This window comes from Bubalus bubalis, chromosome X (assembly GCF_019923935.1).
Source record: "Bubalus bubalis isolate 160015118507 breed Murrah chromosome X, NDDB_SH_1, whole genome shotgun sequence".
Lineage (NCBI taxonomy): Eukaryota > Metazoa > Chordata > Mammalia > Artiodactyla > Bovidae > Bubalus > Bubalus bubalis.
In genome coordinates, this window is record NC_059181.1 from 31112330 (window position 1) to 31137733 (window position 25404).

At 37.9% G+C, this 25404-nt stretch overlaps 1 protein-coding gene across 9 annotated transcripts in view; it reads right to left on the minus strand.

The window, feature by feature from the left end:
- The window catches only part of DMD (dystrophin), a 2402664-nt gene that overhangs the window by 593158 nt on the left and 1784102 nt on the right, over positions 1–25404 (minus strand). For all 9 annotated transcript variants that reach the window (XM_025277237.3, XM_045164452.1, XM_045164449.1 and 6 more), the window contains one exon: positions 489–700. In XM_025277237.3, coding sequence (XP_025133022.3) covers positions 489–700 — 212 coding nt within the window. The remainder of the gene's footprint in view (positions 1–488; positions 701–25404) is intronic.

Below are 25404 nucleotides of genomic sequence, written 5' to 3' on the forward strand. Positions count from 1 at the left end.
AATGGGATATGGATGGAAGTAATGTCCACAGTTTTGAGGCCTGGCCCTAAAACCCCATGTCTTTACCACATTCTTTCTTATTCTTCTGTGGTGACTTAGGGCAGACATGATTTGAAAATTCTAGTTTAATAAAATTAGAAAATCCTGAATCTGCCACTCACCATTTAGGGGAAAGCTCCCAAGAAGAGTTCTTTGACCTCTATTGGACTATGACACAACCAAGGAATTAATCATCACTGTAACTCACCTATTGAGATTTCAGGGTTCATTTTTCAAATAAGTCTAGTATTAAAAACAAGCTGTGTAGCTTGGTGTAGTCTAAACAATGACTAATTTAGAAATGGAAGCCATCCATCCAAGAAGACTATATAGATTTTTTCCCCTCAGTCTATGTTTTCTTTTAATAAATTTACATACAAAACCATTAAATTTTAATCCACGGTATAATTTTATCCAGCGTATTTTAAGAACATATCTTTGATACTAACCTTGGTTTCTGTGATCTTCCTTTGGATTGCATCCATTGTGTAGGGACCCTCCTTCCATGTCTCAAGCTTGGCTCTGGCCTGCCCCACCACCTGCTCAGCTTCTTCCTTAGCTTCCAGCCATTGTGTTGAATCCTTTAACATTTCATTTAACTGCTGCCTCCGGTTCTGAAGGTGTTCCTGTACTTCATCCCACTGACTCTGAATTCTTTCAACTGAAAGAGAAGGAAAAATGAATATGTGGGAGTAAATGCTAGTCTGGAGAAGACATATGAAATTGAACATCCAAATATTATCTCACATTTTTTATTACTTATGAAAGAAATTGCTCATTGTGTTACAGCTAGCATGACGGACAGTAGTATTTCTTACTTTTTTAAAAGGCAAACATGAGTTTTTGTTAAGTCAACTTCCTGAAAGTGACCTAGAACATCAATAGTGTAAGTGAAAAATTTAACTCTGTCTGTTCTTCATCTCTGGAGCAAAATATGAATAACCTTTTTGAAAGCTCCTATAACAGAATGTCCAAATTCCCCACGTTTATCACTTCAGTGCCCAGCAGCCTTATTTCCAATACTATCACTGACATTTTGTTGCTTGTAGGCTTTGTGTTGCCCCAAAGAGTATGCTTTGCCATCCCCTCTCCACTCTCTCACCACCCTGCCTCCCAGAAGCAGCCTCTCATCAATGGCTGATGGTAGGCACTGGGGTATGAACATGAGAGCACCCTTGATGCTACGGAAGATAACTTTGAGATATGTGTTTTATAAAGGTTCCAGAGCTTTCCCAGTGGGATAAAGCTCTAGTGGGTCATCGTGGTAACCTGCTTGATTATGTATCATCCTTAATTGGCTGTCTTGCCTTACCTATCTCACTTCCTCACTCCCCTATTGATATGTCTCTCAACTCCCAAGAAAACCACTTGGTCTCAAAATTTTTTTTCCTGCATATTTAGAAACTTCTTGTAACAATATTTTAGAATTCACGCCAGTTATATTCTACAAGTAGGACAGACTTACACTGAAGCTATTTTTTTATATTCTTGTGAGTCAAAGATAGCAATTCCCTATAGATTCTGCTCTGGAATATTTTAGAATATTCAAAATAAACATGACAAGATTTTTTTTTCTTTTCTTTGAGGGCCATGTAATCCTTTCTTTAAGCTGATTTCATAAAATGGAAATAATGCCATAGAAAACAAGTAATAAAACCACTATTTATTTTATTCCTTAAGCAGGAAATCTGACAGACATTCTAGAATTTTCCCTAAGCCTTGCAAAACACCATATATAATTGGCTACTAATTTCTCTCATACAGAACTCCTTCCTTGTTTCCACACATTGCCAATGCAAAGCTCTATCATTTTCTGCCTACGTGTTTGCAATAGACTACATAGTTTCTCTGTCTCAAGTCTATTTTCCAATGTAACTTGCACATTGTAGACACAGTAATAAACAAGATAAATCTAATCACCCGCTCCCTCACTTAAACCCTTCAATGTCCCCACACTGTCCTGTGGAATATCTCAGCTTGATCTGGCCTGGATAATCTGAGCGATTTATTTACAAAGGAACAAATTATAACACAATCAGGGTGTAGGAAAATCACCAGAGATAATATAAGAAACTGGGTCTTGCAGCAGTGGAGATTTTACTACATCTAGGCCCAAGATATCAGGGGAGGGAGAAGTGGCCAGAAGCTGAGAATCATAAGAAAGCACCTTGAGAAGAGCAGTAACCTTTTGTCAAGGGACATAGCCTGAAGCAACTTCATGGGTAGGGCACTAGGAGAATAAATATCCTGACCTCTCTGCCCTCTTTCTTCTATTTCCAACTCCCACTCCCCAGTGGCTAAATCAACTGGAAGCCAGAGGACATGGGAGACCACTGATGACACACATTAGCCTCCCAGAGTGGAGAATGCGGTAGAGACGGGCAACGGACAAATAAAATTTATACAGCACAGTACTGTGCTTCTTATTTCATGGCATAAGCTTAGGTCTTCTTAATTAAACCTGTTGTTGCCTCTCTTAAATTATTCCAAGTTATGAGTTAAAGACGTACTTGAGATATTTTATAAATAACCATCAGGGCTAAATAGACCCCACAAGATTAGTGCCTGTGACATGAATGAAAGAATCTGGTGCCTGGAATAGGTAAAACTGAGTAAGTGACACTCATGATAGATACTGTTTTATTGAATTCATTTTGGTTTGGGTGTTTGCTCTGCATTGCAAATCCACTCAGCATATTATATTTCAACTTTGCTTAACATGTCACCCTCTTTTTAAATGTCAGTACCTCCTTGTAATCTGTGAAAACCATTTTTTTGTTTGCTTGTTGCATTGCTGTTGTTCCCCCACTGGGTAGTATAGCACTTATTATAGTTGAGATTTACAGTTATTAACTAGTCTGTTTAATCTTCAGTTTACAAAATTACTAGTGTAAATGCTATTATAAAAAAGCAATTTAAAATAGAAGCAAACGTCTCTTTAAGTGTTCTGGAATTTTTTATCAATCATAGAAACAATTGATAACCTGATTGCAAACCGTTTTCCAACTTATCATAGCAAGCTATTTTGCTATGCATAGCTGGCACGTCTTTATTTTCCTTGGCCTATTGTTATACGCATATTACATGTATTTGGAAATAATAAAATTGACTTTCCTCTAAAAGGCTATGATTACAATTTGCCTTAATTAGCTTTAATTGGTAACATTTTACTATGCTATCAAAATGTTTAGAATGCCTAGTATTTTTTGACAAAACCATGGTAAGCCATTTGCATTTATGCCAGTGAATATTTTGTGCATCTTATATTCATTTCAATCGGATAGACATAATTTATGTTTTTAAAAGGTCATCACTTTATATTAGAAAGAAGGAAAGCAGTTTCTCTGATCATGTGGGTAGATATTTCTTAATTGTGGAAAATGAAGGAAGCTTCTATAGTCTATACCATCATTTCAGACAAACATACCATTTGAGTGCCTGTTCAATCACAGCAATGAAGGTTTTTATCCCCAAGGGATCATGTGTGTATAAATTACTAACAGAAAATGGTTTACTGGGTATGCACCCCACTAAACATGTACTTTCTCATCTCTGACCTTCAATTGTGGATGATCATGAGATAATACTTAAAGAAACAGATTTATAGGTTACTCAACAATCCATCTACCCCTCTGCATCAATATTCCATCCTGCCAATTACCATTTTCTTTATCATCTATTGATACCAGGCATTAGCCTAAGCACTGGGGAAACAATGGCGTCTAAGATTCCCTGGCTGCTGGTTGGTTGGTGCCTGTTAAATGAAGGTGTTATTTATCATCTCCTCAAGGAATAAAGGGGCTTCCCTGGTGGCTCAGTGGTAAAGAATCTAATCTGCCCATAATGCAGGAGACCAGGGTTTGATCCCTCGATCAGGAAGATCCTCTGGATAAGAGAATGGCTACCCACTCCAGTATTCTTGCCTGAGAATTCCACAGACAGAGAAGCCTGGTGGGCTCCAGTCCTTGGGGGTGCAAAGAGAAATGGCTGAGCGACAATGCTTTCACTTTCACAAGGGATACAGATCAATGGTTCTAAGGAAAAGGCAATGAGTTCAGTCTTAGACTAATCCAGTGGAAAGTTCTGAGGATCTCCTATATAGGACTATCATTTCAGTCAGTTGGACTGAAGATGCTATGGCACAGCTGCATATTTTGGGAGACAGAGAAATTCAGGATTAGAAATCACTAGAGAAAAGTAAAAATTGAAGCCACAAATATGAACACATTCTCATTGGTATGGTATATAGACTGAGCAAAACAGAGGGTTAAAGATGGAGTCCTGGAAAATACAACACAAAGACAGGATACAGCATAAGTAGTCAATCAGATGGATGAATGGCTAGAGAGGAAGGAGGGCCACCTGGAAAGGGCATGTCCAAAGAAACGTGGATAAGAGAAAATTTCAAAAACACAAGTGTGATTAACACTTTTATATACCACAGATGTCACAGGAGCCAATACAAATCATAATAAAACATTATTTGAATACCCGCTCTGCTTAAAGTACTGTGTTAAGCTCTTTACATGTAACTCATTTAACCACCATGATAATCTTATGAGGTAGGTATCATTGTTTGTGTCATTACTGTTGTTGCTGTTCTCCTCATTTAACCAATGAAGAAATAGGGGCTATGTTAAAGAACTGGCCTAAAGTCATACAGATAGTGAATGCAAGAGCCAACACCTGGACCTAAGCAGTCAGATTTCCAAAAACCCATACCAAAAGTATCCACTGGCTTTGACCACAAGAGATTTCCTGAAGATCATGCAGAAAATGATTTTAGTAGAGTGGTAGAAATCTTACTGTAGAGAACTGACAAGTCAATCAGCCAATGATGGATGAGATGTGGGAGATAACTGCCCCTTATTGATAACAACTGTCAGGTGTATTTTTCACCATCTCTCAGACTTAAGGGCTTCCCTGGTGGCTCAGATGGTAAAGAGTCTGCCTGCAATGCAGGAGACCTGGGTTCAATCCCTGGGTCAAGAAGATCCCCTGGAGAAGGAAATGGCACCCCACTCCAGTATTCTTGCCTGGAAAATCCCATGGACGGAGGAGCCTGGTGGGCTATAGTTCATGGGGTCACAAAGAGTCGGACACAACTGAGCGACTTCACTTTCACTTTCACTCAGACTTCACTAACTGGGGCTGGACTCTAGTTGTTCACAGCAGTAACCTGCTCAGTAATTGGCTCAATTACTGGCTTCTTTCCTTTACATATTTCACTGTCCTGCTCTCCTACAGGTACTGCCTGAGATCACCATATAAGTAAGTCATTGTTACTTAAGCCATTGTTTCAAGGTCTGCTTCTAGGGGAATCTAGTCTAGGTTAGAATTTTATTCATTTAAAAATTTTCTTAGAGCATAGCCCCATGGTTGGCACATGGTATACTTTTGATAACTGCCAAATGAATTGTCCATTCATACTTTTTCAAGTATCCATGTTTCCTCTCTAGAATAATGCACAAGTGCTACAGGTTGGCCAAAAAGTTCACTGGGGCTTTTCTATACGATGCTACCGAAAAACCAGAAGGAACTTTTTGGCCAAGTCAACACTTCCAAGGTTAACTCTTACGCAGGACATTGAGTCTTTCTTCTCTGAAAGCAATCACTATGTATTGCATTTCAAGTCCATATAATTTAAAAACTGGATTAAGTCTTTCAGATTTCCCTCATTATTTTCCTCTTACTTTCTACGATCTCTATTATAAGCAAACAAATATTCTCTGGGCATCCTTTGTTTTTGATTTAATGCCTTTGCATTGACCATATAAAACATCTTTAATATTTATGTTTACTAGTGGAGTAGTCTCATCTGATTCAAAAAATCCATAAATTAAAAATAACTGTGGGGGGGAGGAATCCAGTAAGTCAAAACTAATCAATGATCTCTCTCTGACATTCTTAAACTGTAGGTCAGAGAAAATCTGCTGCATGTCTTTTTGCCTCAGTCTGTCTTTTAAATTAAATCTTAGACTAAGTAACATAGACAAGTGCATGTATTTATTGGATAAGGATATTTTTATGGGCATTTTCAAATTTTGAAACATACTGAGCTCCAGAGGATAATCACAACAATAAACTATCATATTGTTATTAACATAAGTACAATCAGATGAATACTTGAAAGACAGACAGCAGATGTATCACCCCTTGTGAAATAACTAACCATATGTGAGAATCCATTTTGCAGAGCAGAAATTATAGAGAGATTATTTTCTTTACAAAAAGATAAACACCAGAGATTTCTCTAGTCCACTTGTCAAAGATATTTAAACATGATTTGACTTATAGGCCACTCCCAGGTATATATCCCAGAGAAATGCATACTTATATTCACCAAAAGACATGTACAAAATTAGAAGATTGTATCCACCTTGGAAAGTACCCACATTCCCAGTTACCATACAGTGGAATGGATAAATACCTTGTGGTAAATTTATCAATAGAATACTACCCAGCAATGAGAATTAAATATCTACATCTATATTCAATAAGATATATTAATCTCACAAACATAATGGTGACGGAAAGAAGTTAGCCAAAACCAAGGACTTACTATATTATTCTATTTATAAAATGTGCAAAACCAGGAAAAAGAAAGATGATTACAGAAGTCAAGATAGCTGTTACCTTTGTGGGACTGGTACTTACTGAAAGAGACATGATAGAGACTTTTAAGGGTCCTCTAATATAGTTTTTCTTGATTTGGGTGCTGTTTACACAGTTGTAATCTGTTGCCACACATTTATGAAGCTAGACATTTATGTGATGTGCACTTTTCCTCATGTATATTGTACTTCAATAAAAATTTAATAATATATTTTCAAGACTTGTAAAATGTATTATACATACAACTTTGGAGAATTCATCTTTTTGAAAAGGGCTGATGTGAAATATGTATTGCTTGAGCAGATATGAATAAGAGATGCAATGGTTGCACCAAGGACACAATACAATTGAGTACTTAGATTTGTGTGATAAAGGATTTTTGACACTCACTCACTGGACAGTGAGTAAGACTAGATCAGAGAACCAAATCAGTACATACAGACTAATGGAGCAGTAATCAGTTATGCAAATTTAAAAAGGCAATGTAGGGAATGTCCTGGAGGTCCAGAGGTTAGGAATGTCTGCACTTTTACTGCCAAGGGCCCAGGTTCAGTTCTTGGTTGGGGAAATAAGATCCTACAAGCCATGTGACATAGCAAAAAAAAAAAAAAAAAAAAAGAGTATAATTGATATAGCTATCCTAAGAGTAGACCCTGAAGAATGTATACAGAAGAGAATTTTAGAATTTTTTTAAATCTATTTCATTTTATGAAGGAATGAAAGTAAATATAAAATCTGAAGATCATCAAAGAGAAAAGTTAATTTGGAGATGGACCATCAAGGTAGTTAGAGTTGGTAACTGTTCATAACTGGGCAACAATTCAAACTACAGAATTTCACCATACTTGCAACACTTCACCCAGGATATTAACGACAGACCAAAGATATATTATGGCAATGTACTTGGTCCCATTCTGTAGATTTATATTTATATCAGACTCATCTGACATACAAAAATGAAATAATAAGAAATATATGTTTATAAACTCAGATAATCAGCACATGTTGGTAACTGAAGAGCTACCCTAATGTGTGCATTTCATCTTTCAGAGGTCCAATAGGGTAAGCTTCTCAAGGGAATTGTGCAGTAAGTAGATGCTGGATAATGAAAGGAATAAATAATCAATGCTAGGGCTCAGGATGACAGACTGAGACTCAGCATGTGTCCTGATTTACAGATCTCCAGAAATGTCAAATTGGAAACCAAGCAATCATGTCAAGAACCACAATACTGCAGAGAAAGAAACAGTTCAGTTGATTTAGTACTAACCAGTCTTTTACTTCAAGTTTTTAAGCTAGCTATGTTTGAGTATCAATATATGATCTTGACTGATATAAATTCCCTCAACATCTTTTCTAAGGGAAAATGTTCAAAACTGAAATGACTGAATTTTTAATATATATATTGCTAGAGAACAAAGAACAGCTCTGTTCCAATTTCTGCACTCAAGTTACCGTCTGAGAATTAGAAATCACTGTGACTAAGTTTTAGAAAGAAACCTTGACTAGCAGTTAGTAATGGGCTATAGCCCTGGATTTGTGATGAAATAGGTATTGTAGTTTGCGTAAGTTGATTCATCACAGTTTCAAGTTCCTCAATTGCAAAACTGAAATACTGATAGTTGTATCATCGTGAAGGTAAAATTCAATAATGGATAAAAGACTCAAGGACCATACTAAAGTAAGGTGTTATTGTTTCTCTGTACAGACATTATAATCACCAGCAAACATTTGTAATCTGCTAGGGGGAGCACTCTGTGGATCTCAATGAGTCCAAGAGTATATAAGAGTTCCAGGTAGAAAGCACTGAGCTTAAATATTTAAATTACAAGTAAATTTTTTGAGGTCATTTGAATGGGTAAAGAGTGTCATCTATTTAACTGTGGTCAACTGTAAGGAAATTTTTCCCAATTGAAGTTTAATACACTGTGAACCATTTGTTAGCATCAGGAAGAAAATATGGTAATCAAAACAAACTGTTCCCTGAGGCCAAAACAGTCAGCAAAAGGCTAGGCATTATCAAGAAGGGTACTGAAAACAAAGAAATCATCATTATTCTATTCTTGTATAAACTTAGGGTACAACTATACCTTGAGTAATGTGAGTATACATCAATGTTTTATAGTCAAAGATTTATAAGGAACCAAGGGAAGTAAAAATAATAATGACCCAATTTATAGGAAATATTAAGATTTGTTCCTCTTAGGGGGTGGGAGGGAGATTCAAAAGGGAGGAGATATGTCTCCGGCCGTATCGGCCTGAAGGCGCCCGATCTCGTCTGATCTCAAAAGGGAGGAGATATATGTATATTTATGACTGATTCATATTCTTGTATGGCAGAAACCAACACAACATTGTAAAGCAATTATCCTCCAATTTAAAAAGATGTGTTCCTTCTACTTCCACATGGAATTTAAACATGGTTGCGTAGAAGTTTCATCTGTAGTTAAACTCTGCAAAGAGAAGTCTCAAACCCATTAAGAAGAGGAAGAAACATACTAACCATGAAATCGAATGTAGCTAGAAGAAATGGGCATTTACTCTATTTAGGAACAGGACAGAGGAATGTGGTTGCTGTGCAAACAGAATACAATGTCTGAGAAGACATTTCAGACCAGAAAATTGAAAAAAAAAGGGGGGGATTATAGACAAATGATTAAATCCTAGCTGCTATGACTAATTTGAATATATGCTTCTCCTCTAAATCCCCCAAAAGCTGGAATTCAGGAACAGCCAAGCATTTCATTTTAAATTCACAGATGACAGACCCAGAACAAATAATTAAGTTAAAAATATTTTATAATATCAGTCTAACATTTAAGGTTAGTTTGCACATGCCAAAGATTAATAATTTAATGCTATTTTCACACTCGGTTTGCTCTCTGTAGAATGGGGATAATAATAACAAGAAGGTTAATAATCTATGAAGATTAAAGAAATGTTGGACACAAGACACTGAGCAGAGTATTTGGCCCCTAATTACAGGGGAAAGATAGGCAGTTATGCACTTTTGTAACACCATAGGACTTTTCAAATCCTGAGCTATTAAGCAAAGGTGGGTAGTAGATTGGATGATCCCTAGAGTTCTTTCCAGCTCTAACAGTCTGTGAAATACATGCTCCTTGATGTTTCTGTCAGATAGAAACTCATCTTACAAGGCTATTAGGAAGAACTCAGTTATTCCAGTGCCTGGATGAACAAATAGCATATAGACATCTGTACCATTTCCCTGGAATGATATAGCTTGGCAATCATATTCAGTCATGTTCAAATTCAGTTGAAATAAACTAAAGCCAACATTAAAAAGTTCCCTTCATTTACTATCATTATTATTTTCTGGAGATTTATCTTGTTCCTTCATCTGGGACATCATCCTATGCCGTTTCATTTCGATTAGCTTTATGTGATTGTGGTTTTCGTTCAGGAGGCTGCAAGCTTGTAGTTCTTGCTTCTTCTGTCTGCCCTCTGGTGAATGAGGCTAAAAGGCTTGTGTAAGCTCCCTAATGGGAGGGCTGGTGGTGGGTTAAACTGGGTCTCTCTGGTGGCAGGGAGTGCTCAGTAAAACTTTAATCCAATTGTCTGCTGATGTGTGGGGCTGTGCTGCCTCCCTCTCAATTTTGTTTGTCCTGAGGTGACCCAGCCCTGGGGTCTATGGGCTCTATGGTAGGGTTAACGGCAACCTCCAAGAGGGCTCACACCAAGGGCACCTCCCAGGACTGCTGCTTTCAGTGTCCTCCACCCCCCGCCCCTTGTTCCCACAGCGGGCCAATGCTGACCCATGCCTCTACTGGAGACCCTCCAACACTTGCATGTAGGTCTGGTAAGTCTCTTGTGGGGGTCACTATTCCTTTCCCCTGGGTCCTGATGTGCACAGGTTTTTGTTTGTGCCCTCCCATAGTGGAGTCTCTGTTTCCTCCAGTCCTGTGGAAGTCCTGCAGTTCAATCTCACTGGCCTTCAAAGTCAGACTCTCTGGGGATTCTGAGTCCCTTTACCAGATCCCCAGGCTGGGAAGCCAGATTTGGGGCTCAAAACCTTCACAACTTCTTTGGTTGCGAGAACTTCTTTGGTACTATTATTTTCCTGTTTGTGGGTTGCCACCCAGCGGGTATGGGATTTTATTTTATTATGATTGTGCCCCTCCTACCATCTCATTGCAGCTTCTCCTTTATCGCTGAACATGGGGTATCTTTCTTAGTGGGTTCCTTGGGCTTCCCAGGTGGCGCTAGTGGTAAAGAACCCACTTGCCAATATAGGAGACATAAGAGATGCAGGAGACATGAGACGCAGGTTCCATCCCTGGGTCGCAAAGATCCCCTGGAGGGCGTGGCAACCCACTCCAGTATTCTTGCCTGGAGAATCCCATGAACAGAGGAACTTAGTGGGCTACAGTCCATAGTGTTGCAAAGAGTCGGACACGACTGAAGTGACTTAGCATACAGACACAGTGTCCTGTCGATGACTGCTCAACAGCTAGTTGTGATTTTGGTGCTCTCACAGGAGAAGATGAGCACACGTCCTTCTACCAACCAACTACATTGTTTTAATCCATTTACTATCATTATTATTTTTACTTGAGATATAATTGACATACAAACTTACATTAGTTTCAGGTAAGCAGCATAATTAGATATTTATATATATTATGAACTGATCACTATAATAAGTCTAGTTAACATCCAAAGGTTCTTTCCTTTCTCAGGTGATATTTTCCTTTCTTTTGACAGAGGTATGCATCACACAGGTGTACCCATTCATCAGTACCCATTGACTGGTACACATAAGATTTGAACTTTTGACTCTATGCAAATTTTGCCACAAAAAAACAAGCAAATAAAACAACAAAAAGAACTATAAATGAACGCTTAGCTCTAGTTAATGATAAGCATGCTGAAGTGCTTAGGGGTAAAAAGTACTGATGTCTCTAAATTTAGTTTGAAATGCATCAGAAAATAGTAAGGACTGATGGGCAGAGAAAGGGATGAATTTGTACAGCACAGTCTAGGTGGTGGGTTCAGGGACATTTACAGTTCTTTCAGCTTTTCTGTGCATTAGAATTTTTCATTATAAAATGTCATAAAATGCTCTCTCACAAGCACAAAGCAGCATATTATTTAAACACATTTCTAAGTTATTAAAGCCACTTTTAAATTAAGAAACAATACCATCTGTGGAACACAGAAGTTTAAAAGACAGTAAACAGAATTTATAGGTGTGAAAATGACAAAATATTTTGTTTAAAGTCACATGTACACGGGAAAGATTGCTTAATTTCCTAATCAACAGAATGTCAAAGATCATACTATACCTCCTTGAAAGTATGCTGAAAAAAAAATGAAAAAAAAAAAGAAAGTATGCTGAATATTCTCATAGAGAAAATGAGTTAGTCTTCTGACAAAAGCTCATTCTTCTGTTTTGGTTATAAAATATAGGAAAGTGTGTGTTAGTTCCTATACTTAAGGAAAGATGACTTAAGGAAAAAGGACCACATTTTTGCCACTGGTTGGAGAGTTGTAGATTTATAAGAAAATACCAATATGCAGTCATAATGGAACATGTAAATTATTTTATTAATTACATAAACAGGCAGATGTTGAAATGTGATTTGGTCATTGAAATGAATCAACTTAAAAAATAATGGCTTCCTTTGGCAAAGGGGAACTATTGGTTGAAATGAAAGCTTAAAGTTGGAGGAGAAGCTTAATCTATAGCTATGTAAAAATATTTCAGTTTACAATCGTAGGTCATTCACAAGACAGAAAATAAATTGTTTCAATGTGATACAGACACAACATATCACTGGACAATCCATCTGTTCAGCCTGTCCCCACCTTCAGCTAATTAAGTGGCAAATGTAGCAAATAAAGTACTAACAACTCAAAAGGGTGTAGCAAGAGTTCATTAAAGTGGAGCTAAAGAGTATCATTATAATTCCAGCACCAGGAATGTATTACCATGTCACCAGCATGCAGTGCACACAATAAAACCCATTCGTCACCACAGATCTGCACATCAAAGTCAATGCATTTGTTGGAATACAATATTTTTAACGTTTAGAATACAAAAAGACTTTTTTCCCACCCTGAACACACACTGAATTTCATCCCTACACCTTTTCACTCAAACTTTGAGTTGATGAGTGTAGAAAATGCAAGTTATACCTGAAAAGCAAAGTGGGCTAACTTCTCACAAGCACAGCCCACAGTCTAGCCAATTAAGTTAAGGAATAAAAATAATAATTCCTTGAACAGGTATCACATGTTATAAAAGCAAAATGCCAGGTATTGTCTACTAACGGACTTTTCTTTATTTCTAGTCTTCCTTACCCTCTTCTCTTCAGGTTTAGGTTTCTCTTTGCATGTGTCTGACTCTTTGTGACCTCATGGACTGTAGTCCACCAGGCTCCTCTGTACACAGGATTCTCCAAGAAAGAATACTACAGTGACTTACCATGTCTTCTTCAGTTCAGTTCAGTTCAGTCGCTCAGTCATGTCTGACTCTTTGTGACCCCATGGACTGCAGCACTCCAGGCTTCCCTGTCCATCACCAACTCCCAGAGCTTGCTCACACTCATGTCCATCGAGTCCTCCTCATGCCTAATTCCCTTCCTGTATTCAGCATTCAAAATTCTTATACCTCCTAAGAGAAATGATTTCATTTTTACCCATTTTCTATCTTCAATCTCAGTCTAGAACCTCATCTAAAAAGTAAACAACAAAAAATAAAACAAAAAAAAATCTTTCTTTTGGTTCTACACCCACTCTGGCAAATCCTACGACTTTCTCCTTTATGAAAGAGTGGTTTACTTATACCAGAGTTACTTAAAGAATGGTTTGTGTACCAGCAGTAGCAATGTTACTTAGGAACTTATTAGACATGCAGTATCTTGACAAGGGTTCGATCCCTGGGTCAGGAAGATCTCTGGGAGAAGGAAATGGCAACCCACTCCAGTATTCTTGCTTGAAAAATCCCATGGGCAGAGAAGCCTGGCGGGCTTTAGTCCACAGGGTCGCAAAGAGTCAGACACGACAGTGACAGCAGGCACACATGAACACACACACTCATCTCTGGTCCCACTTCATAGCTACTGAATCAGAATCTGCATTTTTAAACTAGACTCCAAAAGTGATTTGTATCCACATTAAAGTCTGAGGGGTACTAGTCTACACCCACTATTTCTACTTTCATATCCTAAATACCCTTCTGAATCTACTCCATTTTGACTCTTGCTACAGGAATTCCTTTTTAAGATGTGAACAGTAATCTTCAAATCACTACAGCACTGGAGATTATCTAGATAAAGTCTTTATTTTTTCCAGATCTTCCTTCAGTACTTGCTATCACTGATGAGCCCTCCTTGAAACCTTCCAATGATAAACATTGCAAGATTTAAAAAAAAGAAATTTATTCTACCTCTTTGGCCACTCCTCAGCCTTCTCTGCTCATCATTTAAACATTGTTATTCCCAGAGACCTTTTTTCTTTTTACTTTACATATATTCCCTGGTGAGTTCACCTACTTATATCGTTTCATTTACCACCTATCAGTGATCATAGTCAAATCTGTGTTTTTAATCTAAGAACTCTCTCTTCATCTCCATATCCACATAGCCAAATCTTACAAAATTCTTTTAGAATATTCAACATAGCCAAAATTGATCACATCATCTCTACCCTAGTCATTCAAGGAGAAATCTACAAATCATCTCTGCTTCGTCTTTCTTTCTTATCCTTTAACCAAGATGCCAAGTCATTCATTCAACCTCCTTAATGGCTTTTCTAACCTCTCTATCATCCAGCTGTCTCCTCTCTAGACTGTTTTAATTAAAAGCTTCCTGATGCTCTCTCTTATTTAGTGAATCATAACCTCATGTGGACATCTGGGGTGCTTTAACAAATATCAATGTCTGGGCCTTATTTCCAAAGATTTTTGACTTAATGGGTTTGGGGTGGAGTCCAGGCACTGGCATTTTTAAAAGCTCCTTCCAGTAATTCTAATGTGCAGCCACGACTGAGAACTACTGCTTTAATACCAGCCTTTTGCACTCCCCATCTATCTTCAAAACTCTGGTCAGAGAAAACTTTTGAAGATGAAGATCTGTGTCTGTCAGCATTTATTAAATTCTTTTAAGGTCACCCTTCCATTGCTTTCAGTATAAAATCAAAACTCTTTACCTGACTTCCAAGATCTTTTGTAATGTGGCCCGTTTTCTTTTCCAGTTTCTTGACTTCTATGACCTGTTGTGAACCCTATACAGCCACGTAAGAGTCTCCACAGGCAGGACGTTATCCCACGTCTCACATGAGTCTATGTTTTCCCTCTGCCCAGAATGTTCTCTACCCTTTTTCACACTGCAGCACTCTGTTCAAAAGTCACTGCCACGGGTTATTTTTTTCCTGACCATTCTTTTCCACCCTACCCATGTCTTGTATCAGGGGCTTGCATAGGGGCATCCTACATTATGGTTTCCAGAGCACTAAATTCATACCATTACCTCTGAACACACTGATTATCCTACTTGGCAATTGTCTATTTATTGTCTATCTTACTTACCGAAGGAGAGGGAATGTGTTTTTCTACTCAGGGCCCAACCCAAATTTGGCATGAGGGGAGTATAAAGGAACACATGGAAACTTTAAAGTCAGAAATAAGAATTTATGCACTACTGCAACAACAAAAATAATCACAAACATGTAACATATAAACAAAACAAATATATTCACTTAATCAAAGTTATAAAAACAAAGTACCTGTTCCAATTTTGTTTTAGCCTTTATGAACATGGGGCTTCTGAATTAAGGGGGGAAAGAGGAAATGAATTAATGAAGTATAGCATCAATTGAACCCTTCAAATGCTTCTCCAGAAATGTAAATGTGAGATCAAAAATATTGATCAGTTCTAGTTCATTTACCATATCTATGGTTATTAAGACAAACATAGGATCAGCGATTATTAAGTCAATTTTAGACTTGGCTCAGCAGTAAAGGGCTTCCCTGATGGCTCAGATGGTAAAGAATCCACCTGCAATGCAGGAGCCACGGGTTTGATCCCCAGGTCGGGAAGATCTATTGGAGAAGGAAATGGCAGCCCACTCTGGTATTCTAGTCTTAGAAATCCCATGGACAGAGGAGCCTGGTGGGCTACTGCCCATGGGGTCACAAAAGACTCAGACATGACTTAGTGAATAAACAACAACAGTGTTAGCTGAAAAGCCCAATAGGAAAGGGTATGAGAGAATTGAACTGCCCTTCCCAGGTCCCATCTTGAGATAATCATTGCTTATTTAAACCTCAGCAACTTGTGAATGTTACAGTGAATGATGTGAAGTATGGAGGAGATAAAAAGTAACCATTTCCCTCTTCTAATAATCCCAATTCAAGTGAGAAACTCCTTTCATACAAAGTATGTAAATAAACTTTGAACATCAGTATGGCAATTCCTAACAGTATGGCAGCCCCTAAAATGAAATGCTTGAGTTTATAAGGAACAATAAAAAATTCTGTGTTTGCTCCTACTATTTCCATTTATTCTGGGTAAATCATAACTGTATAAGAAATCTGGACAAGAAAGACACAGGAGAGAGACAATACCTTGGTGAACGTGTTGTTAAGGAATACAGGAACCGAATGGGGTAATTGCCTTAGTTTTAAAGGGAAATTCTTAAATAGAATTCCCATAGTAGCAGAAGAAATAGAGAAATTTAAAATGAGGTAATCTGTGTGAAAAGTGCTTTATACTGCAAAGCTGTCAACAAACATACGGTATCACTATTATTTTCTTTAAAAAGAGAAACAGGGTAGCATTGTGCCTATACTATTTGCAGCAAGGGAATAGAGTCTTTTAAAAATATATAAAACTGACGCTTTTTAACCAAAACAAAAAGACACACAAACACTGCCTGAATTTGGTCTTAAGCAAGATTATACTTTTGTTCTGCTAAGTTCTTAGAAATAAGGAGCCATCTGACTATCCGATAATGGTTTGTTTGTATACATGTATTCATTTATGTGTTTCTATGTCTACCCATCACTCATGAAAAATGTATTCTTGATGACCCACTATGTGTTTGAGACTGAATTAGAATGTATACAAAAATCAAAGCTGCATAAGGAATACTAAACATAAGTCAACTATCTATTCAATACTGATATGTGCTTGGAACCTATGCCCTTAAAAGAGAATCCGCTAATCTGAATGTATCACTCACTAGGAAAAAAAAAGATAACAGAGGGGATGTTCATAGTTCCCAGTGGCCTTGTGAGTTATGATAAGGATTTTGGTCTTTTTCTTCAGTGCAAGAAGAATCCACTGAAAGGTTTCATGCAGCAAAAAGACACCAAATGATTTCAGTTTCAAAAGATTACTTATACTGCTAATAAAGAACAGATTGGAAGGGAGGGCAAGTAAAGATGCAGAAAAACAGAGTAAGATGCTAGTATAGGGGTCCAGGTAAAACCTGATGGCTGGTAGATGGAAAGATAAGAACAGATTAGTAAGATATTGAGAAGATTAAATATATAAGACTTTGTCTAAATTCTTCCCTCTGTATAGAATGCATTGCCTGAGTACTTCATGAAAGTTTTTGACAGGAAATTAATGGGGTCATAAAAACCTTGCAATTCTTGAAAGGGGTCTTAGAAGCTCTGGCCTTCTCATATAATGATTTTTCCCTCTCATAGGAAATGATGGAACTAAGAGACTGTGATCATTGTTTCCCAGTAAGGTACGTATGCCTAGTTTACTATGCTCCTTCCAGAACACAGACTACATGTGATACCTGCAGATTCTTCACTTAAAGACTTGCATGAGGGCTTTTTTTTTTTTTTTGGCTTAACTTTTGAGTTATTTTCAGATAAATAAGACAGAAATGTTGGTTCTTTTTATATCAAAAAATGGTGAAAATGGTTGCATCAACATGGATGCACAATTTCATGTTGACTATAAAGTTATAATAATTCCCAAGAAGAAAGGCAATGTAGACAATTTGCTACACGGAATGGATCAAACAGGTAAGAAGTCAGAGGTGTTATGATGAGAACTGTCATTCATATAGTGATGAGTAACTGAAGTTATGAGTGGAAGAGCCAAGGCCAGGCCTTGGGATACTCTGGAGACAGGCAGACTAAATGCAGGAAACTGAAATGAGAGACTTGGGAAAGGTTACATTATTCCTGTGTTCAAGGCAATGGCTCTGGGGATGAAGATTGAGAGGTAGTCCCTAGAACCTCAAAATGGACCTCTTCTGTTGTTGTTTTAGTCACTAAGCTGTATCCAACACTTTGTGACTTTATGCACTATAGCCCACCAGGCTCCTCTGTCCATGGGATTTCCCAGACAATATCAGAGTGGGTTGCCATTTCCTTTTCCAGGTGATCTTCCCATCCCAGGGACTGCAGTTCCTTTACCACTGAGCCACCAGGGAAGCCCATGAACCTCTTTGGTGGTCATTAATAGCATCAGTGAAGTGGTTAGAGCATGGACCACAAGAGATTCGATATAAAAGGAAATGACAGAGACATGTTTTTAGAGTTCCCTTTGGCAATTTAAGAAGCAAAATCAGACAGGAGACTTAAAGAATATGAGCTTCCTTACACAGTAGGAGCAAACACTTGAAAGAAGTAGAAGGTTAGGCAAAGTATCAGGAAGTTAACAGGAGTAGACAATTTTATTTACAATTAATCAAACAAAAATCTGCTAAAATAAATTTGAAACCCAGAGGGATGGAATGGGGAGGGAGGAGGGAGGAGGGTTCAGGATGGGGAACACATGTATACCTGTGGCGGATTCATTTTGATATTTGGCAAATCTAATACAGTTATGTAAAGTTTAAAAATAAAATAAAATTAAAAAAAATAAATAAAATAAAATTCATTTAATACTTAAAAAAAAAAAACAAAAACAAAAAAGACTAGATTTTACTCTTCAGCTAGCCCAGTCAGAATATGGATTTCTATCCAGTTACTTGATACTTACTATTGCAATCTAATTATTAAAAGGAGTTTGCAATTTGTAAAATCTCTCAAGACTTCTTTCCCCCCAATTCTGCCAGTTTCCTACCATTTCTACCAAAAGTGCTCCCCTTCTTTCTTTCACTATCTTGAATTCATCAACATTCTTCCTAGCAACATCAGACTCTCTAGTTTTCTTATACTCCAGGGTCCAGTTCAAAGTGCTTCCTTATTACATTGCCAGAGCAAAGCTCCAGCTTGGAACAAATTTATCTTGACCTTAGTCACTGCCATAGGCAGAAGTAACACTGGCTCCAATGACAAGGATGCTCCCATGTTTTACTCTTGGCTGGTGAGCATTTACTACTGTGCTCTTGAAAATTAGAAACAGTCATGCTATGAAGCAGTAGAAATTATGTAGTACACTAAGACGTTAGCCACAAAGCCGTACACAAATCATCTCAATTTGAAGAAAGTTTAGGTAACAGCCTTGTCCTTAGGCATTTTGGTACACACTGATGAAGAACCTTAGATTTTTCCAAGACAGGTCTTAGCAAGAGCTTCAAAGCAAAGTTAGTATAGTTATTTCTGAAAACAAAATAATCTGATAGGAACCTGCCTTGCTGCCAGTTGCAATGATATTACCAACCTTCAATCTCACTGCTTTATTTTTTACCCTTTTACTTTTTTCCTACAGTAAATCTCGGCCTCTTGCTGCTTATTAAGCTAGCTGTTATCTGGAACCTAATGAAAGGATTTTTTTCCCTTCCTCTGAGTCCAAACCTTCCTAAATAGCCTCTTCATTATTCTATTCACTTTGAATGTTTTTTTTTCTTTTTTTAAAGACAAAGCTGAAATAGCTAATGTGAGAGGTTCATGGAAATCACCATCCAGGACATCATCCTAATTGGTTTATAACCTGCTGTGCTGAATAGTTCTTCCACTCATCAGGGTATTTTTTAACCCTAAAAATGAAAACTTCTATGTTGTGAAAACTAACAATGAAAAAGGCTATAGGATTTAAAAAAAATAGCTTCAGCAATGACCCTAGAATCCTCACAGGCTTTTGTGTAACTGTCTGAATGGAGAAAATTATCTACAAGGTATCATGTGCTTGCAAGGTTTTAGTTTACATTTTAATAACCACAATAGAACCATGAATTGAGGATGCTAAGCTCACATCTTCCCTCAGTTTTATGTGAGAGAAAAAGTAAAGAAATAAGCAATAATGAAAAGAAAAGACCTACAAAGAAGTAGGTGGTAGAAAAGATAACACAGTCAAGAAAAAACACAAGAAATAAACCATATTTCATGAAAGTTGTTCTGAATTGTGTTCAAAGTTATTTGTTCCTGACAGTGGGGGAAAAAAGGAAAATTCTTAAAGACTGTTAAATGTGTACAAATGTTCCATCATTACTATTATTCCTAAAAAATAGATGATATTGTTTAGTTGCTAAGTTGTTTTTGACTCTTTTGTGACCCCATGGACTGTAGTCTTCCAGGCTCCTCTGTCCACGGGATTCTCCAGGCAAGAATACTGGAGTGGGTTGCCATTTCCTCCTCCAGGGGATCTTCCCAACACAGGGATCGAGCCTGCATTCCTGCATTGAAAGCAGATTCTTTACCACCGATACACCAGTGAAAGTCATTCAGTCGTGTCTGACTCTGCGACCCCATGGACTAAACAGTCCATGGAATTCTGTAGGCCAGAATACTGGAGTGGGTAGCCTTTCCCTTCTCCAGGGGATCTTCCCAATCCAGGTATCAAACCCAGGTCTCCTACATTGAAAACAGATTCTTTACCAGCTGAGCCACCAAGAAAGCACCTAAAAATAGGCACATGCTTATATTTCAGGATTCTGAAAAAAACTGAATAATATAAAGTACGTGCAGTTATACATTGCTTCTGAAATACCTGACCACTATTAAGAAAGGTTCTTACTTTGTTCCTACTGATAGCTTACAGTGAATGGTGTTGGATTTGTGATCTCCAAAGAAGAAGATTTAGCTTTGGGACCAGGGACCAGGCTTGATCAGTCAAGAGCTTTTGTGTAGCAGTGTTTTATTAAAGTATAAAAAAGAACAGAGAAATATTCTGACATAAACATCAGAAGGGGGATACTAGTCTAAGCAAGAGAGCTATGTAATTTTCAACTGGGCATTATAGTAAATCAAAAGAATGTTGCAAGGTTGTAAAGGCTTTACCAGACCCACTCCCATAATTTACATTTTAAGATAATGGGATTAGAACTAACAATAGAAAGATCTTACCAGGCTCACTCCCACAACATACATTTTAAGATGACAGGATTAGTTAAAAGGGTCTTAAGAAAGAGAAACATATCCTTCAGCAGGATACCTTGTTGTTTTATAGTCATTGGTACAGAGTTTAAGATACCCCATATCCAAGGGAAGAGAAACCCAAGTAAGACAGTAAGTGTTGCGAGAGGGCATCAGAGGGCAGACACACTGAAACCATAATCACAGAAAACTAGTCAATCTAATCATACGGACTACAGCCTGGTCTAACTCAATGAAACTAAGCCCTGCCCTGTGGGGCCACCCAAGATGGGCGGGTCATGGTGGAGAGGTCTGACAGAATGTGGTCCACTGGAGAAGGGAATGGCAAACCACTTCAGTATTCTTGCCTTGAGAACCCCATGAACAGTATGAAAAGGCAAAATGATAGGATACTGAAAGAGGAACTCCCCAGGTCGGTAGGTGTCCAATATGCTACTGGAGATCAGTGGAGAAATAACTCCAGAAAGAATGAAGGGATGGAGCCAAAGCAAAAACAAGACCCAGTTGTGGATGTGACTGGTGATAGAAGCAAGGTCCAATGCTGTAAAGAGCAATACTGCATAGGAACCTGGAATGTCAGGTCCATGAATCAAGGCAAACTGGAAGTGGTCAAACAGGGGATGGCAAGAGTGAACGTTGACATTCTAGGAATCAGCGAACTAAGATGGACTGGAATGGGTGAGTTTAACTCAGATGACCATTATATCTACTACTGCGGGCAGGAATCCCTTAGAAGAAATGGAGTAGCCATCATGGTCAACATAAGAGTCCAAAATGCAGTACTTGGATGCAATCTCAAAACGACAGAATGATCTCTGTTCATTTCCAAGGCAAACCATTCAATATCACAGTAATCCAAGTCTATGCCCCAACCAGTAACGCTAAAGAAGCTGAAGTTGAACAGTTCTATGAAGACCTACAAGACCTTTTAGAACTAACAGCCAAAAAAGATGTCCTTTTCATTATAGGGGACTGGAATGCAAAAGTAGGAAGTCAAGAAACACCTGGAGTAACAGGCAAATTTGGCCTTGGAATACAGAATGAAGCAGGGCAAAGGCTAATAGAGTGTTGAGAAGAGAACACACTGGTCATAGCAAACACCCTCTTCCAACAAAACAAGAGAGGGCTCTACACATGGACATCACCAGATGGTCAACATTGAAATCAGATTGATTATATTATTTGCATCCAAAGATGGAGAAGCTCTATACAGTCAGCAAAAACAAGACCGGGAGCTGACTGTGGCTCAGATAATGAACTCCTTATTGCCAAATTCAGACTTAAATTGAAAAAAGTGGGGAAAACCACTAGACCATTCAGGTATGACCTAAATAAAATCCTTTATGATTATACAGTAGAAGTGAGAAACAGATTTAAGGGACTAGATCTGATAGATAGACTGCCTGATGAACTATGGACGGAAGTTCGTGACATTGTACAGGAGACAGGGATCAAGACCATCCCAATTGAAAAGAAATGCAAAAAAGCAAAATGGCTGTCTGGGGAGGCCTTACAAATAGCTGTAAAAGAAGAGAAGTAAAAAGCAAAGGAGAAAAGGAAAGATATAAGCATCTGAATGCAGAGTTCCAAAGAATAGCAAGGAGAGATAAGGAAGCCTTCCTCAGCGATCAATGCAAAGAAATAGAGGAAAACAACAGAATGGGAAAGACTAGAGATCTCTTCAAGAAAATTAGAGATACCAAGGGAACATTTCATGCAAAGATGGGCTCGATAAAGACAGAAATGGTATGGACCTAACAGAAGCAGAAGATATTAAGAAGAGGTGCCAAGAATACACAGAAGAACTGTACAAAAAAGATCTTCACAACCAAGATAATCATGATGGTGTGATCACTCACCTAGAGCCAGACATCCTGGAATGTGAAGTCAAGTGGGTCTTAGAAAGCATCACTACGAACAAAGCTAGTGGAAGTGATGGAATTCCTGTAGAGCTATTTCAAATCCTGAAAGATGATGCTGTGAAAGTGCTGCACTCAATATGCCAGCAAATGTGGAAAACTCAGCAGTGGCCACAGGACTGGAAAAGGTCAGTTTTCATTCCAATCCCAAAGAAAGCTCAAACTTCCGCACAATTGCACTCATCTCACACGCTAGTAAAGTAATGCTCAAAATTCTCCAAGCCAGGCTTCAGTAATATGTGAACCATGAACTTCCAGATATTCAAGCTGGTTTTAGAAAAGGCAGAGGAACCAGAGATCAAATTGCCAACATCTGCTGGATCATGGAGAAAGCAAAAGAGTTCCAGAAAAGCATCTATTTCTGCTTTATTGACTATGCCAAAGCCTTTGACTGTGTGGATCACAATAAACTGTAGAACATTCTGAAAGAGATAGGAATACCAGACCACCTGACCTGCCTCTTGAGAAACCTATATGCAGGTCAAGAAGAAACAGTGAGAACTGGACATGGAACAACAGACTGGTTCCAAATAGGAAAAGGAGTATGTCAAGGCTATATATTGTCACCCTGCTTATTTAACTTATATGTAGAGTACATCATGAGATATGCTGGGCTGGAAGAAGCACAAGCTGGAATCAAGATTGCTGGGAGAAATATCAATAACCTCAGATATGCAGATGACACCACCCTTATGGCAGAAAGAGAAGAGGAACTAAAGAGCCTCTTGATGAAAGTGAAAGAGGATAGTGAAAAAGTTGGTTTAAAGCTCAACATTCAGAAAACGAAGATCATGGCATCTGGTCCCATCACTTCATGGGAAATAGATGGGAAACAGTGTCACACTTTATTTTTTTGGGCTCCAAAATCACTGCAGATGGTGATTGCAGCCATGAAATTAAAAGAAGCTTACTCCTTGGAAGGAAAGTTATGACCAACCTAGATAGCATATTCAAAAGCAGAGACATTACTTTGACAACAAAGGTCCGTCTAGTCAAGGCTATGGTTTTTCCAGTAGTCATGTATGGATGTGAGAGTTGGACTGTGAAGAAAGCTGAGCACTGAAGAATTGATGCTTTTGAACTGTGGTGTTGGAGAAGACTCTTGAGAGTCCCTTGGACTGCAAGGAGATCCAACCAGTCCATTCTAAAGGAGATCAGTCCTGGGTGTTCTTTGGAAGGAATGATGCTAAAGCTGAAACTCCAGTACTTTGGGCACCTCATGCAAAGAGTTGACTCATTGGAAAAGACTATGATGCTGGGAGGGATTGGGGGCAGGAGGAGAAGGGGACAACAGAGGATTAGATGGCTAGATGGCATCACTGACTCGATGGATGTGAGTCTGAGTGAACTCCGGGAGTTGGTAATGGACAGGGAGGCCTGGCGTGCTGCGATTCATGGGGTCGGAAAGAGTCGGATACAACTGAGCGACTGAACTGAACTGAACTGTACCTGTTAGTCCCATACTCCTCATTTATCCCTCCTCCCACCTTCCATTTGGTAACCATAAATTTTTTTCTACGTACTGTGAGTCTGTTTCTGTTTTGTAAATAAATTCATTTGCGTTATTTTTTTAGATTCCACATATAAGTAATATCATTGGTTTTCTCTGTCTGACTTCCTTCACTTGGTATGCATATGCTACATTTTAAACTTAGCATTAATGTTGTAATTATTCTTTCCCTATGGCATTAAATAGTATTTGAAACTATTACACTTGTCGTAAACATTGTTATATCCAGTGGTAGGGATAAAGCAGCCTTTAACAACAAATATCCTTCAAAATTTGAATTACTATCTGGATAGCATTAGATTATATTATTAAAATATGCATTTTAGATTACTAATCATCTTCCCATGATAAATAACCAAATTACAAGCTTAAATAAAAGCTATATACTAAAGTGGTTAGTAACCAACTTCACTGTTCAGTTTCCATCTCTGCTCAAACAATGTTATTTTACCTTTTCTCTTTCTCTACCTCTGTTTCTCTGTATTTCTGTCTCTGTCTCTCTTTTGAGGAAGTTTTTCAAGTAAATCCTTTTGGAATGTTTGTATGTGAGTCATATTCCCAACTTTGCAGCTCTAAAGAGAATCAATTCAAGGAATGAATGCAGAGTACAAAGGGTTTCGGACTAAGTCATGAGAACTGGATCTTTAATGAAAGTGTATCCTTTAGTTTTACTTAATTCTCATCTGATTCTTCATGTTTATAGGGCAACAATACATGCTCTTATGTGTGATTATCATTTGTATATTAATCTAGGAATAATAAAGATTGAAGAAGAACATAAAACTTTTCCTTTATTTACCTGGGTTAGGAATTGGTTTTAACCCTGTGCTAAGCTGTAGAGCTTTGTGAGTTACTGAATGTACTGTGTATGAGACCGACAGAGGAGTGGGAGAGGAAGGGAAACATCTGTTTTCAGGGTCCTTATTTCATTCACGCTTAGCATGCTGTTTTCAATTTGACAGTGAATTCTTTGTATTTTTAATTTACATTTTTAGGATGTCTTTTTTACAGTTTTAAACAATATACTTCTATTTATGTTATATATATATATTTCTATTTTATGTACATGTCTA